Source organism: Psammomys obesus, unplaced genomic scaffold (assembly GCF_907164565.1).
Source record: "Psammomys obesus unplaced genomic scaffold, mPsaObe1.curated_primary_1811, whole genome shotgun sequence".
Lineage (NCBI taxonomy): Eukaryota > Metazoa > Chordata > Mammalia > Rodentia > Muridae > Psammomys > Psammomys obesus.
In genome coordinates this window covers 8,947,148-8,961,725 of record NW_026592510.1, presented here as the reverse complement: position 1 = coordinate 8,961,725, position 14,578 = coordinate 8,947,148, and the positions used below count along the sequence as shown (strand labels likewise).

Genomic DNA, 14,578 nt, shown 5'->3' with positions numbered 1-14,578 from the left:
CCACTTTTATGAGATTCCCAAATGACAATCCTACCTTTCTCGGGATTTGGAGAAAAGGGGTCTCCAAATTCTTGTTGCTTGGGCTTTACAGTAAGTGATGCTGCTATGCCACCGGCCTGAGGGACCTGAAACTGAGGCTTCCCATTGGCGAGTAACTGTCTCCTGGGGCTCAGGGCAGGCAGGTGGATGGGGCTTGCGGCCATGTTGCTCTGAGGAGCCATCCCTGCTCCAGAGGACATCTTGACCTGAAGGCTGTTAGCGAGATTTCCAATAGAGGGACTCGGTGTGCTGGCACAGGAGGAGGGGCCGGGAGTGGCCGAGTGGGCTCTGATGGGAGGAATAGGCTGACCGGTGAGTAGCCCCGGCCCCTGTGGGGTTCTTGCTGTGTGGTGGAGATTCATGCCACATGACCGTCCACTCATTCTGAAAGCCCGGAGGCCACGCTCATCTAGTTCCAATGGCACTGTCGAGTCCTTCAAGGCAAGTCAGGTAACTTATCCATGGGATAGGTGGGAAGTCTGTTTAAGACAAAAAAAAAAAAAAAAAAAAACAACACAGGCATTGGGAAAAGGTGAAACTGAAGGTAAGAGACAGTTATTTTTCAACTTGTATAGCACTCTTACCAGGACCAAAACAAAAACAAAAAACAAACAAACAAAAACAAAAACAGCTGGCAAACTAGCGTCTTTCGTAGAACACGATCATAAAACAAACAGCTCCTTGGCAAGGACACTTCACTCCTGCCTCCATGGGAGGCATGGATTATGGACCATTGCATTGTTCTGTTTGCCGCTGCGCCCTTCTCAATGTGGTACCCCCAGAAGCAACCTCCAGACTACTGAGGAATGACTGCAAAAGAAAACCTACTCTGTCCCCAAAGGATCTGTCCTGTACACTTCACTTTCGCAACAGTGTGTCTCTGGAAACTCAGAACAGCAGCCTCTCTGAGCTGTGAGACCGAACTTTTGAAGCGCCCTTTAAACACATGTAAAAGCCAACGCCATGTTGATTCTGGGAGGAATATTTCCATAGTGCCATGATTGGCAAAAGATCAAAACTCTAGGCATGAGAATATTAATTTTCATAAATCCTAATATTTAAATATTTACTACAGCAACATCAGGACCTTAGCTCCTTACTGATCCTGAGTTACGGGGACAGAAACAGAGGCAATGCCACAACTCTCTACCTTCCAAACGAGGGTCTTGGAAAGGGCAAACGTTACAAACAATACCTCATAGAAAGCACAGGAAAATAGGAACTCTTAAAGGTGGGGTGCTTGGTATGTTCACAGAAAGACCTACTGTTGGGGGGGGGCTCCAGGAGGAGCAGAAATCTATGTACGGACATATGCACAGAGCTCCATTCTCTACCAACGCTCCCTAGTTCTAACCACTAAGGAAGGCTCTTCGCTCTAACATCTGCTCCTTCTCCGGGGTAGGCATCAGCAGGTGGCCAAGTGTCACAGTGGTACCTCGACTGAAAAGGTCTGCAACATCCACAATCTGTCCTTAATAGAGAGAAGACAGTCCTGGGAAGCAGCCAGGAAATGAAGACTAAGATTACTGCAGGGGCATCTACACACCCTCCATACGATGAGCCTTGGGACTGTTCCCTAATGATCCACTTGAGGACCTGAATAAATATTTTCACCTCAGCTCCAAAAGAAGTGACTCCATCAATCATCACGAGAAGGCCAGCAAGAAAAGAACATGTTTTCAAGGAAATTGTTTCTTTCGACAGTTTAGGAAGTTAAAAAAAAAAAAAAAAAAAACTTAAATGGTCACTATGCTTTCCGTAAAACTTACCATGTGTGCCTATGCTGGGGTGCTTTGTATGCAATTCAGACATAAAAATTAGCATCTAATCTTTATCTCCTTTACGGAGAGGAGAATGCCGCCCTGTGATGACACTTAGCTTTGCCAGTCCTAAGAGACGCTATCACCCCTGCTTCCTCACCATTACAAGTCTCACAGACAAGTCCAAGGGATCCAAAGCTTCATGACTTAGGTTCATTTATGAAACAGTAAGAATGGAGTCTGCTATTGAACTGGTTCTAAAAGTCTGGTTTTCTTTGACAGCGGAAAACTCCTCACACGTGGTCTGCTGTGTGTGCGTGGAGCTGTAGCTAATTCCCAGGCACAAACTTCATCCATTGATTGGTTAATCTTGAGCAAGAATCCAAAATCATTATCCAATCTCCACTCATCCGTAAAACAGTGGTTTCTGAGCACTCTGAACTTCCATAGAAAGCATTTATTCTGTACCCACCAAAAATAAAAACAGTAAATAAATCCGCCATATTGGCAAATTTTTAAAAATGAAGAATGGTCCAAAATGACTGGAGTCACTTAAATCATGACCAAGTGGGAAGTGTGTGCATATCTGCTGACTCATCATTACTGGTTTGTTTGTTTTGTTTTTTCAGAAAAGAGTCAGTTTTTTTCCCCTGCATCACATAAAAGCAGTTCTCATCAAAGTCTGTATCAAAAAACAATCACTAAGTATTCCAGCATTAGGCTTGGTCATTAGGAAGGTGACTCTACAGGATGGGAATTCAAAGAGCTAAGAACATAATTAAGCAACAGGTCCTCACCTATGTCTTACATGAATATTTATTTTGCTTTTTTTCATAAAGTGCATTCCTGTTTCAAACAGCCTTAGGTTTAAAGAAAAAAATGACAAAATGTACTCAAATTTTATAACTGAGAAAGAAGCCACCAAAAAAATAGAGCAGCATCTAAGTTAAGCAAAACCACCCATGAAATGGAAGAGAAAAAAAAAAAAAAAAAAACATGAGAAAAATAACACGTAAGATGAAAAGAAAAAAAAAGCAGCAGCTTCATGGGTAAATATGCCTAAAATTCTAGTTTTCACATGAATTATGTCAACAGATTTTCAAGTATTAGATACCAATACATAGAAACCAATTGTTTATTCATAGCGTAACGTTTCATATGCTTCTGCACTAAGCCATTGACCACAATATCATCTCAAGCCCACTGGGTAATACGGCAGAAGTAAGCCACTTGGCTTTAGGAAAGACTAGTGCTCAAGCGTCAGTGAGGAACAAACAAGAAGTCAGGATGTTAAGACCTAGCCCTAAGTCACAAGCTCCCTGAAATGACAGTTTTCCATCATAAAAGCCTGAGTACAACAAATATCATCACTGTGGTCTCTTGGCGTTCTCTTCCCTAATACTCTAGATGAGTAATGTTTTAAAAATTCATTTACTATCGTAACTAATTAATATGTAGAACCCGTTTCTTTATCAATGAAATCTGGAGGACCTGTGCAAGCAAAAACAGTGGCACTCTCCGCCAGCACAATTAAAGCAACAACGGGTCTGGGGAGGGAAGGAACAGTGGGGGGAGGGAACAGCACTGGGTGAGACAGCCTCTTCCAACGCCAAGCACAGACAGCATGGGCAGGAAAAACAGCATACAGCATGAAATGGATATTCTTCTACGATGAAATCACAGCAAGTAGTATCCTAAACTTAATCTGGAAAATTCCACTGAAAGAACCCCTTTCATCAAGGACATGTTTACTTATATTTCATACATGTTTATGCTGTATTTGAGCTGTGTGTCTGACGACTACCCACAGAGCCCAAAGATGGTGTCGGATCCCCTGAAACTGGGTGCTGGGAACTGACCCTGGGTCCCCTGGAAGAGCAGCCACTGTTCTTAATCTCTGAGCCATCTCTCCAGGCCCCTCTTTTTATCTAAACCCTTTCAAAGCTTCCACTCCTGTCTTATGCCCAAATACTCTCCTCAAGACTACCAAGAAAAAAAAAAAAAAAAAAAAAAGGATAAATACTTTTTAAAGCAAAAGGTAATGAGCATTCAGAAATGTAAATTTCAGGTGTTTCATATCTGACATTTTGCCATATTTAGATTTTTATACTCCATTGGTTCTCACAATGAAAATGTTCAGTCTGCTAATGAGTTGCGAAATCTTTCCTTTTGACCACTTTCAAACTCTTAAAACACACTCCTGTAATTCAGGTCAGAGAGGAAATGACTTAACCCCTAAGGAAACTAAGGTAGAAAACAATTTAATAAAGCCACTCATTTTCTGAAAAAAAATATCAACTTTGATCAAAATATAAAATCATGACTCCACCTTTGTCCCAGCACTCTAGGCACTGCTCCTTGTGGACTAAGAGAGATTAAACAAATGAAAATAACGTTAACTCGTCCATTCAAGAAAACTCCAGAAACGAGTTCCATAATGCCTATTTACAGCCAAAGGCCCTTTCCTAGTAAATATCATTAATAGACTCATCTACAGTCATAATTCATCTGATGAGCCGGTTAATTATTAATTTTCATACATCATTTCATTTCCTTAGGCTAGATTTAGCCTTTGTTATATTTTCCGTTCCTAATGACAAAAGCATTTCTAAACCTGCACACATACACAAAAAAAGAAATCCTGTTGATGAAGCACAAAGCATCACACCGAACTGAGCCTGAATATGATCATATTGACATATGTGCATATTGACGTAAGTGCGTGTATGTTCACATTCATGGTGTGTGCTTGGCCCATGCACATGTATGCATGTGTATGCTCATGTGTTTTGTGTGTGCATGTGTGTGTTGCGCGTGTGCACGTGCAAGTGTTCGCCTGTAGCTGCTGAAGCCATCCATAACATGTTACTGTTTCCACCTTCCCTTTTGGGTTAATGATTGCATAGTTGCATTAAGCTCTGTCATTTCAACTTCACCGCCTTCATCGTTTAATAGGCCCGTGCTATTCTCCTGGGCTTCTCCTGTTACAGCTTCTGTAGCCAGAAGAATATGGAAATGAAAACGCTACCGATGGATAATAGAAGGTATTCTCATGCACGGCTGCAGTGTGAAGCACACTGTGCAATTTAATCAAGGACAGATAGAGCTGAATGTTCTTATAGCCCAAGAGTTCATTTTAATAAGCAGAATGTACCTTGTTCTAACACAGGTGACTGACTCCTCAGTAAAGATTGTATAAACAAAAACCAATCATGTAAGTCATTTTATTGGCAACAATATAAACACAGCTATATTAGATGTCACCAATAAATCAGAGTGATTCTTGTCTGCAATTTCAACAAGAGGAAAGTGCAAACATGAGTCCATGACGCTGGAGGATATTATGGAAAAAAATGTATCGGATGTGGACAGCTTCGTTTCTCTAGACCAAAACTAGAAGGTCCTACATGGTGATGAACAGATCCACAGCAAGGCATGGTTGACTGTCTGCATGGATTCGTAACTGTATGCAATGAAGCCCACAAAGCCACAGAAGTTACACAGAAAGAAGGCTAACTCAGATTTGAGCTGTAGCCCATGTGGAGAGCTTTTCGCTCAAGTGTTCTCTGGCCTGATGAAGACTGTAGGGGCATTACACCACATTTATTCTGAACATTAGTAATGTACCGATGTCACTCAAACAATACAATCACCGGTAAGATAAAATCAGAGGGAGCTCGCTCTCACACCAGTTAATAAGCCAAAGCGGTGTTCCCAGCAGGCATTCTGGCAAGTCTTCCAAAGACCACTCTCAAAAGAAACTATAACCTGCATCAGGGACCCTCTCAACAAGAACTCTGCCTCTGAGGCATCCACAGACCCTGCTAAATCATGATCAATACATTGTAACTGGTCTAAATTTTGAATTCAGAACTATCTCTAAAATGAAGATAATTTTTCTTAAGCATACAGAACAGACAACTGGCAGGGCCTTTTAAATTTAAGTCTGAAGCGATGAAGTTCACAATATGGGTTGTACAGCATGAGGGAAGAAGAGACCTGGGGATTGGCCACTGAGTTCAGGAATCCATCCTAGTTATTCTGAGAATCTGAAGCAGGGGGTTGAAGATCCACACAGTGGTTGTGATGACAGTGACAGTGAATCTGGACAGGAGGGCCAGTAGAATATCTGAATTTTCAGAGAGACAGTACCAGAAAACAACAGTGAAGCTAGATGATGTCCCTCCCCCAGAATGTATTTTCCACAGCTGAGTGTGTCTAGAGGACTCTCATAGCCTCCACTCACCGATTATGGCAATCATTCCTGAAAAGGGTATCATTACTTTGCCTCAGTCATTAACTCATCAACAAACACAGAAAGGTCTAGAAGGCTGTGCCCTTACAAAGAATGGTCAGTCCAAAAAATAACCATCATAAAATATTAGAATGAATTTAAAACCTAAAAAAAAAAAAAAAATTCCAGCACAAACAAGTAGGTTCAGAAAGTAGTCATAAACTGGCCCAACCTAGGTGGGAATGTGCTGAGTTCCTAGGCCCACACCTACCGAGGTACTCACTCTAAAGCAGTGCTTAACAAACTGAGCTGCAACCCACTGATGACCCGTGAGATCGGTTATTCTGCATGGAAAATGGTTTTTCTTAATAAAATAAATAGAACAGACCGCAGCTATCATAGTACATCAAGAGACATAGTCAAGCCAGGCTCGGCGGTACAGGCCTGTAATTTCAGCACTCGGGGGAGGCAGAGGCAGGCAGATCTCTGTGAGTTTCAGGCCAGCTTGGCCTATAAAGCCAGAGACAGCCAAGGCTACACGGAGAAACCCTGTCTCAAAACAAAATAAAAAAAGAGCAATAGTCATGAAGTGTCCTATTTTGAGTCTTTGCAGGTATGCCTCTGTATGCAGATAGTGTGTTTTGGATAAGATAAGCACTATATTTTATGGTAAGGTCATGTAGGTAAAATGAAATAAAACCTAGTCTCAGAAAACCATTTGAACTCTGCTGACTCAATCACCTACAAACAGGGGCTGTGGCTACAGCCAGAGTTAAACAATCAAAGTAAAAGAAATACCAAAATAGTGTAAAATAGAGTAAAGGCCTGAAATTTTGACATTTTTTAATTTTTTTTCTTTTGTTTTGTTTTTTGTTTTTTGAGACAGGGTTTCTCTTAGCCTTGGCTGTCCTGAAACTCGTTTTATAGACCAGGCTGGCCTTTGAATTCACAGAGATATGCCACTTCAGCCTCAGCTTTATTTTTTTAAGGTCAAATAATACAAAGCTACATTCCAAACTACTGCAATCTATCACGTCTCAACAGATAGCAACTGATCATTTGTGCTGAAGCAAGCACTGAGCAACTGACAGAATCAGCATCCAAATGACTGACAATGGGGTCTAAAGAGAGATGGCATAGAGGTCAGGAACACTGGTGGCTTCTCAAAGGACCCAGGTTCAGTTCCCAGCACCCACATGGCAGCTCACACCTGTCTGTAACTCAGATCCAAGGAATAAAAACGAAACAAACAAACAAACAAAAACATCATGTGGTGAACAGACATATAACCAGACAAAACACCCACACACACAAAAATTAAGTAATGATTAATTACTGATTGTTTACAGATTTTCCTGTTCGCAGAGTGTAGGTACCTATCCCAAAAAATGAAGCCACGCCCTGATAGTAAAAGCAAAATATGCAACTGGCTTTAAGTTAATACGACTCAATTTTGGAGAACGGAGTCTCTTGAAATGTGTTCTTAATATGAGTTAACCATCAGATCCTGCGATGAGGAATCTGAAGTGGAAAAAGTGAATTCATCCCCCATGACATCACCCTGAATTAATTACCTGCACCGAGGGATTGAGTCCCACATGGCCATCATTCGGGATACAAAGGCTTCAAAAAAAAAAAAAAAAAAAGGCAGAAAAGCAGTGAAACTGGCTGTAGAATGTTTTTTTGCAAAGAAAAAAAAAAGCCATCCTCACACAAGGGACACGGGAAGTGAACTATTGAACTATGCTTAAATGGAAAGAGTATTCCTTGTCATTTAGTTTGCATAACCTAGGCACTCAGTCCACAGAACAGCTATTTGTAAAGCCAAAACCCCCAATTCTCACCAAAGGATAAGACACAGCTACCTACAGAAGATTCTAGAAGTAAAACTGATCCAGCAGTCCCAAGAGTCAAGCCTGTTAAAGAATTTGTCACCCATGTCCTGAGTGATTTCTCTCCTTCACTGCTTTAAAGAAGTAGTATAAATATTTTCAGTCACTGGTAGACAGAAGTTTTATACAAGTTAATTCTGTTCACTGACATCAGGGAAAAAGTATGAATGTTCACAACAATGACTAGGCCCTTTACCCAACATGACAACACATTTATTATTAAAAAAAAAAAATTTGTGTGTGTGTTTAAACCTTCATGAGTGACTCAGGCAAGTTACAGACAGGAGTGGAGCCTACTTGGTCATGCTGGAAAGCTTGGGAAAACATTAATCTGTTTCTTCACACACAGAAACAGAAGACGTCCTACTCAGCCCCGGCCTCTCGTTGGGTTTTCTGTGTACAGTATTCAGCAGGCCTAGAAATGAAACTTGGAATCTCTGGCTCAGAGCTTTAAAAAAACCACGGATATTCAGAAATACTGGTCACTTTATCAAGGTGCCTGGGACAAGGTCAGAGCTTGTGCTCAAACCTATCTCTCTGCCCATCTATGGTGCCATGAGGCTTGCTGCCCCCGGAGGAACGTGCAAGCCTTTCGTGTTCTTGGCCTAGAGATCAGAGCAGACAAGAACGGCCACTGCTTTCCTCATCTTTAGCATGCCTGAGCTCAGCTATGGAGTGGAGTCTCTGAGAACCAAACCTTGCACACAAACCTCCTAACTTTGTTCCTAGGACAGGATGTGACTGGCACACTGCCTTGAAACCTACCTCCAGAGTTTTCCAGCATCCTTTCTTTTTCCTCAGGGTATGTATGGACGCCTGCGTGTGTTGTCTGCGCCTGCGTGTGTTGTCTGTGTGCAGGTGAACTCAGCAGTGGAGAACATCTGCATATGGAAAGCAGATGACTGACGACCCCCCCACCCCCCCAGTGTCAACAGCAGGAATGCAGGCCACCTTCCTAAAAGGTCCCTCCCTGGCCTGGAGCTCACCAGTCACGCTGCAATGGCTAGCCAGTGATTTCCATGGATCCTCTTGTCCCTGCCCCCTCAGTGCTGGTACCGCAGGGTACATACACCCCCACATCTGTCACGTTGACCTAGGTTCTAGGGGCATTCATTGCATGGTTCTCATCCCTGCCGGGCAAGTGTTTTACCCAACGAAGCACCCCTAAAGGCACTTGCACTCGCTCTCCAAGCCCGTCTTACACCTTCCCAATCCTATGTCAGTCCCCATGTTTCTCATCTGTCAAACGGGAATACCCACGCCATTGGGCACTGCCTGCGACACTGCAGCGTGATGAACGAGGAAACGCATGTCACATTCTTAGCACAGTGCCAAGGACGAAAAAGAACCCAACAAATGTCAACTCTTTTACTCCACACACAATTTTCGTTTCACATTCCTACCATGGTGGCTACGTGCCCGTGTTGCATTTCCCTGTCTAAATTCCTACTTCACTGAGTTTTGTGGTAATGTCTAATTTATCTTTGAAATCCCCTGAGCCCTTATATTTACACAAATTGTCATAGTGTTCTTTTTATACCTGAATCATACTTATATTTCAATACTACATTTACCCATGTTATAGACTTACTTAACTATGCTATTCATATGATACAGAAAACATAAGTGAGATTATTATTATAGTCTGCCTGTATCAGTTATTATCTGAATAAATATCTGAATAAATATAGTATAAGTGACATAAGACCATGCAAAAAAAGAGTCCCATGCTCTGTGACCTATAGATCTGGTTTAATTATAGCTGTATTTCCTAGTTTACTCCTTCTCATTTCTCTTCCTTTCTCTAAGTAGAAAAAATTGACATGGAAATCCTACCCCATCCTCTAGAAAGACACAATAGTCTTGCCTACATCTTGACATTCTGTTGAACAATTTTAAGTCAGTTCAGGACTAGAACCAGGCTACGTTTGCTGTGGACTGCCCTCATACCGGGATACCAATGCATACACCTCACCACTTTCCCTGGACTCACACTGACCATGTTACTCAAATAGGTACCAGACTACCACCAAGCATAGATATGACCCGTTTCAATTGTATTTCTCCCTTAATTCTATCACATCACATTAAATAATACTCAAACTTACTTTCTTTACTCCAAACTGTTCCCATTTCCTTTAATGGTTTAAAAAAACAAAAACTCTCACATACAAAAAAACTGTGTGCAGATCAAACCAAACTAGAACTATTCCAACTACGGAAGACACTTGGCTCAATACAAGAGCACAGTAAAACGCACAGGTGACCCTTCAATACAGTGCCTCATGTTGCGGTGAACCCCAACATTATTTCACTGCTACTTCCTAAGTGTGATTTTTACCACTGTTATGAATCCCAATGTAAGCATTTGCTATGCGACCCCAGGGGCTGCAGCTCACAGGTTAAGAAACGCTGCCTTAAAGGGAGGCAGCCCCTGGACAGGCCTATGAGAGATCCTTCTAGGATGCTAGTTCATCGGTGTGGCCTATTCATGAAGCTAACAGGTGTGCTCTTCCACACAGATACTTTGATCTAGCTTAACAGAAATGTTGGCTTCTGTGTCAACTCTGCCTACAGTCAGAGGATAACTAGGAAAACCTGAAACCTGGGCATCTTTGAATTCAGCTCCCCCCAAAGCTTCATTTTGTGTCTTTCTCCTTCAATAAGAACTGTATCTTATTAAAAAGACTCCTATGCGTCTTTTTTTTTTCTTCAGTCCTGAATGAGTTTATGAACCAGGCAAAGATAAAAAGGTTAAGCCTGTATGACAAATAATATAACTTCCTCTATAGAAAAATAATTGCAGAAACACAGGAAATGACTTCTCCAAGCATAAGAGTTTGCTCTGGTGCCTCTTCCTGGATCAGCTCCTTCAAAATAACTCCTATAATCTGGGTAAATTACAAACTAACATCCCCACCTGAGTGATCAGTAACTATGACAGGACAGGTCAGTGTAGACAGAATGTTCTCAGGCCTACTTTACTAGTAGGAAAAAGCGAGAACACAGAGATGTTTTCTGAAACTGTGAAAGACCACCTCTGCCCGTAAATAAAAACAGGGCTTTTTACAAAACATCCCCGTTTCGTTTATTTAACTCGCCCCATTCTTTTTTGGCCAGGCAAAAATTCCACCAGCTAGGTAGACTCCAGAGTCCACCCGTGAGAGTTGCTTCCTATTTAGAGTAAGGACCACTTTCTCCCAAGCAAATCATCCATCCCTAGGTATCCAACCTCTGCTAACCTGAGGAGGAACTTTAGTAGAATCGCCAGTAGAATTGATGGAAACACTGGCAGAATCAATGAATTGAGGAAAAGGCTACTCTACCCAAATTGACCTCAAGGGAAGCAAGGGGAGAGGGAGTCACACCAGAACACAGAGAACGAATGAATCACTCTCAAGAAGGGCCGAGTGCCCCTGGCATGAAAGAAATGAACAAAGTAGCAGTAAGAACTGGAATAATTAATGCCTCCTTCAATTCAAAGGGGAGTGGTTTGGAGCTGGTCTCGCTGAAACTGTAGCAGGTTCTAGAAAGGTCACTAAGTGTCGGCAGTTCCCCCTCTCACAGGGTTCTCTCTTCAGAGCGCATCAACGTTTCCAGGCTTACCCTTCGTTACTGTTCTGCAAACTTTTGTTTATTACACCTGTTTTGCGTAGTCTCAATGGAAACAAGAGGGAGAGAAAAGGGAAAAGGAGCCTTAAGATTTGAACTACAAATCCTTATTATTATTATTATTATTATTATTTTTACAATAAACCAAAGTTCTTAATTTAGTCTAAGAAGTTAAGTCCAATGGGCAAGGCAACAGTGAGGGAACCAAGCCTGGCTACTTCCCAATGCAGAAATCGTGACTCATCAAAGCTTCGGAGCAGACAGAAGAGAATTTGCATTTGTCTTGAGTTCACCTTCAGGCCAAGAAATGCTCTCCCGCAGCCGTGAGCCCTCACTGGTTTTTCCGGATGCCTAATTTTGGCAGGGGTCCTGGAGAAAACCTACGGAGTCTCTGGGTCTAGATCTGCCTAGGTTCCCTCTGACTTTTAACAGTTCCTGATGAGGACTTCAGGTCTCCTAACCCAAAGGGAACTGGTCCACAGGGGGGTGCTGTCTGACTCCTCTTTCCTCACCAACTATCTAGGGTCACCTGAGATCACCACCCCCAATTCTCTAGGCTCTGCGGGATTGGGAGGGTGTCCTCTCCAGGAGAGAGAGGGTTGCAATTGCTCGAGTGCAGTCCCCGAGGGCACCACTCCCGAGAATTCCGGAAGTGACCCCCTACCCTCTATCCCATGGAACCCAGCGGGTGTCAAGAGAGCCAAGCCAGGTACACCGAGCAGAGGACCCAGAAGCAGCAGGAGGGCTGAAGGCCGAGACAGGCCTGGGACAGTGACCGGACAGCACCCCCGGGGTGTCTTCAACACCCCCCACCACCACACCCACACACCTTTGCCCCGAGGGGGGTCCACGGAGGTGAGCGAGGGGCGGGTCCGGAGGTGGAGGCTGGGGGGGGGGATGGCCCTCGCGGTGTTCGCGGAACGCAGGCCGCCCCCGCCCCTCACCCTCGGCGTGTCAGCCCGCCAGGGAGCGGGCGATCGCAACAAAACAAAACAAACTCGTGCCGGCTTCCTGTTGTGCAACCCCGTACTGAGTAAGTCCGGGGCAGAAAGGCCGCTGCGGGCCGCCAGCTAGGGAGCCGAGGGTCGCGGGGAGCTACGGGGCTGCCCTCCGGTGCCCACGGGTCTGCACCGCGCCCCCGTCCCGACCGCGGGGCAAGTGCCCTCCCCGCCCCCACGGGTGTCGCACGTCCTGCTGTCGCCTCCCAAAACACACCACACCAGGTCCAAGGGCGCGACCCCACCGAACCCTTCACCCTAAGTGTCTACCTCCAGGTACCCACTTGAATCATCCATAGGATGACAAATCCGCCCGGGCCAAGGTTTTCAGACACTTGGGTGAGTTCCTCGTCCCCCGGGTGACTTGTCAGCTCCAGTGAGTAACTTGGAACTGTCGCTTGGGGCAAGGTGTGTGTCTAGGAGAGCCAAGGGCTCACTCACGCTTTCCAGAAAGTTGGTCCCGACCGACTTCAAAATAGACACAGGGTCATTTATAGGGGCCGGAGCCTTGGAGCGGGACAAAGTCCTCGAGACTGAGACACTTCCCAAACACTGGTGACATTTTGTCCCGGCCCATTAAATAAAAAAAATAAAATGTGAGCGCGAGGTGACGAACCCGGCGGGAAGCGTCGGTGTCTGAGTGTGTCTGCGATTTCGTGACGTGGGAGGTTACCGTGGAAAGCTCGGCGGCTGCGGGTCCCCCCAGCACCGCTCCGAAAAGCCGAGGACCTCCCTCACCCCAACTTGGATGAGACACCAAAGTGGAAAACGGCTTTCGTGGCGCTCCACGAACACGTGGGAGCCGGAGAGACGACTGACGACAGCCCCCCGACCCTGAGCAGGAGACCTCAGGGCCACCCCACCGCTCCCCACTTCGCCAAAGTTTGTCTTGAGTGGCACCGCGGTGCGCGCTCCGAGCGTGGCTCTGTGCAGCCCCGGGAACCTGCGTTTTCTATTAAAAGGCACGGAGACTCCCCCACGTAAACGAAACTTCCACACCTTGCTGCCTTCCTTTCTGTCTACGCTCAGCGCTCTCAGGCAACTGACAGCAGGTTGGATGGGCAGTAAGGTGTGCCTAGGTCTCCGGAAACCTTGCGAGTCTGGGCAGTCGCGGTTCCCGTGTCCTCAAACCCTCGCAAACGCCCCCAAGGCGGCGTGCGAACTAGTCCTAATCCCGAGTTTTTGCGTCCCTGAGCCTGTCCGCCCCCACACTCTCTAGCGCCTTCCCTCTCCGTCTCTCGCCCGCGGAACAAAGTTCCTATGGCATCCACTTACCAGGTAACCGGATTTCCACAACAAAGCTGGGCGCGCGGGTCCCTTCTCCCGGCCAGCCCTTGCGTGACAGCCCTGGCGACGAGTGGGTGGGGGGGACCGAACCCCTCGGCGCCCCACGCGGGCTCTGCCTCCCTCGGAAACGCAAAGTCGCATCCAAGCCCGCGCGGCCGGAGCGCGGAAAGGCCCGGGGGCGGTGTGTGTGCACGCGCGAGGCTGCGACGGCCCAGGGAGGAGGAGGAGGAGGAGGCAGGGCAGCGGGCCGACTCTCCGCATCAGCTCGCCGTCCCCGCTCCGCACCAACGCAATCCAATCGTGTCTTTATAAAGTTGAGTGGCGACTTTGGGGCTGGCCCGGGGTTCCCATCCTCGATCCGGGCCGAGGGGGGCGGGATGCGTGGAGGGGGCCGGGCTCGGGATGTCGGCTGCTCTGAGCTGGGTCGCGGCTGGAGAGCGCCGGTGCGAGCCTGGACCCGGGCCCGCCGCGGCCCCTGGCTCCGGTGCCCTTGCGCGCCGCGCTCTGGGCTGCCCGGGCGGCGCAGTGGGGACGCGGCTGCAGGGAGAGGGGAAGGGGGAAGAGGGCGGGAGGGAGGCTGCCCGGCGAGGAGTGTGGATGTGTGCGGCCGCGAGGGCCGGCCCGCAGCCAGCTGCTTCCTGAGTGTGAGCGCCGGAGGGGGCGGGGAGGGATGGGGGCGGGCTCCTGGTCACCAGGCCAGCTAGAGTCTGTCTCTGTCTCTCTCTCTTTCTCTTTCTCTCTCTCCCCCTCTCTCCT

The 14,578-nt window shown here is 46.1% G+C and overlaps 1 protein-coding gene across 3 annotated transcripts in view; it reads right to left on the bottom strand.

Annotated features, from left to right (window-relative positions):
* The window catches only part of Glis3 (GLIS family zinc finger 3), a 424,529-nt gene extending 410,653 nt beyond the window's left edge, over positions 1 to 13,876 (bottom strand). The window contains exons 1-2 of one of the 3 annotated variants that reach the window (XM_055614087.1): positions 13,811 to 13,876; positions 35 to 518 (exon numbers count right to left, since the gene is read on the bottom strand). In XM_055614087.1, coding sequence (XP_055470062.1) covers positions 35 to 422 — 388 coding nt within the window. In that variant the 5' untranslated portion in view covers positions 423 to 518; positions 13,811 to 13,876. Of the gene's footprint in view, positions 1 to 34; positions 519 to 13,810 lie in introns of those variants that run through there. The other 2 variants (XM_055614089.1, XM_055614090.1) reach the window with 2 other exon arrangements.
* Between the last annotated feature and the right edge of the window lie 702 nt (positions 13,877 to 14,578).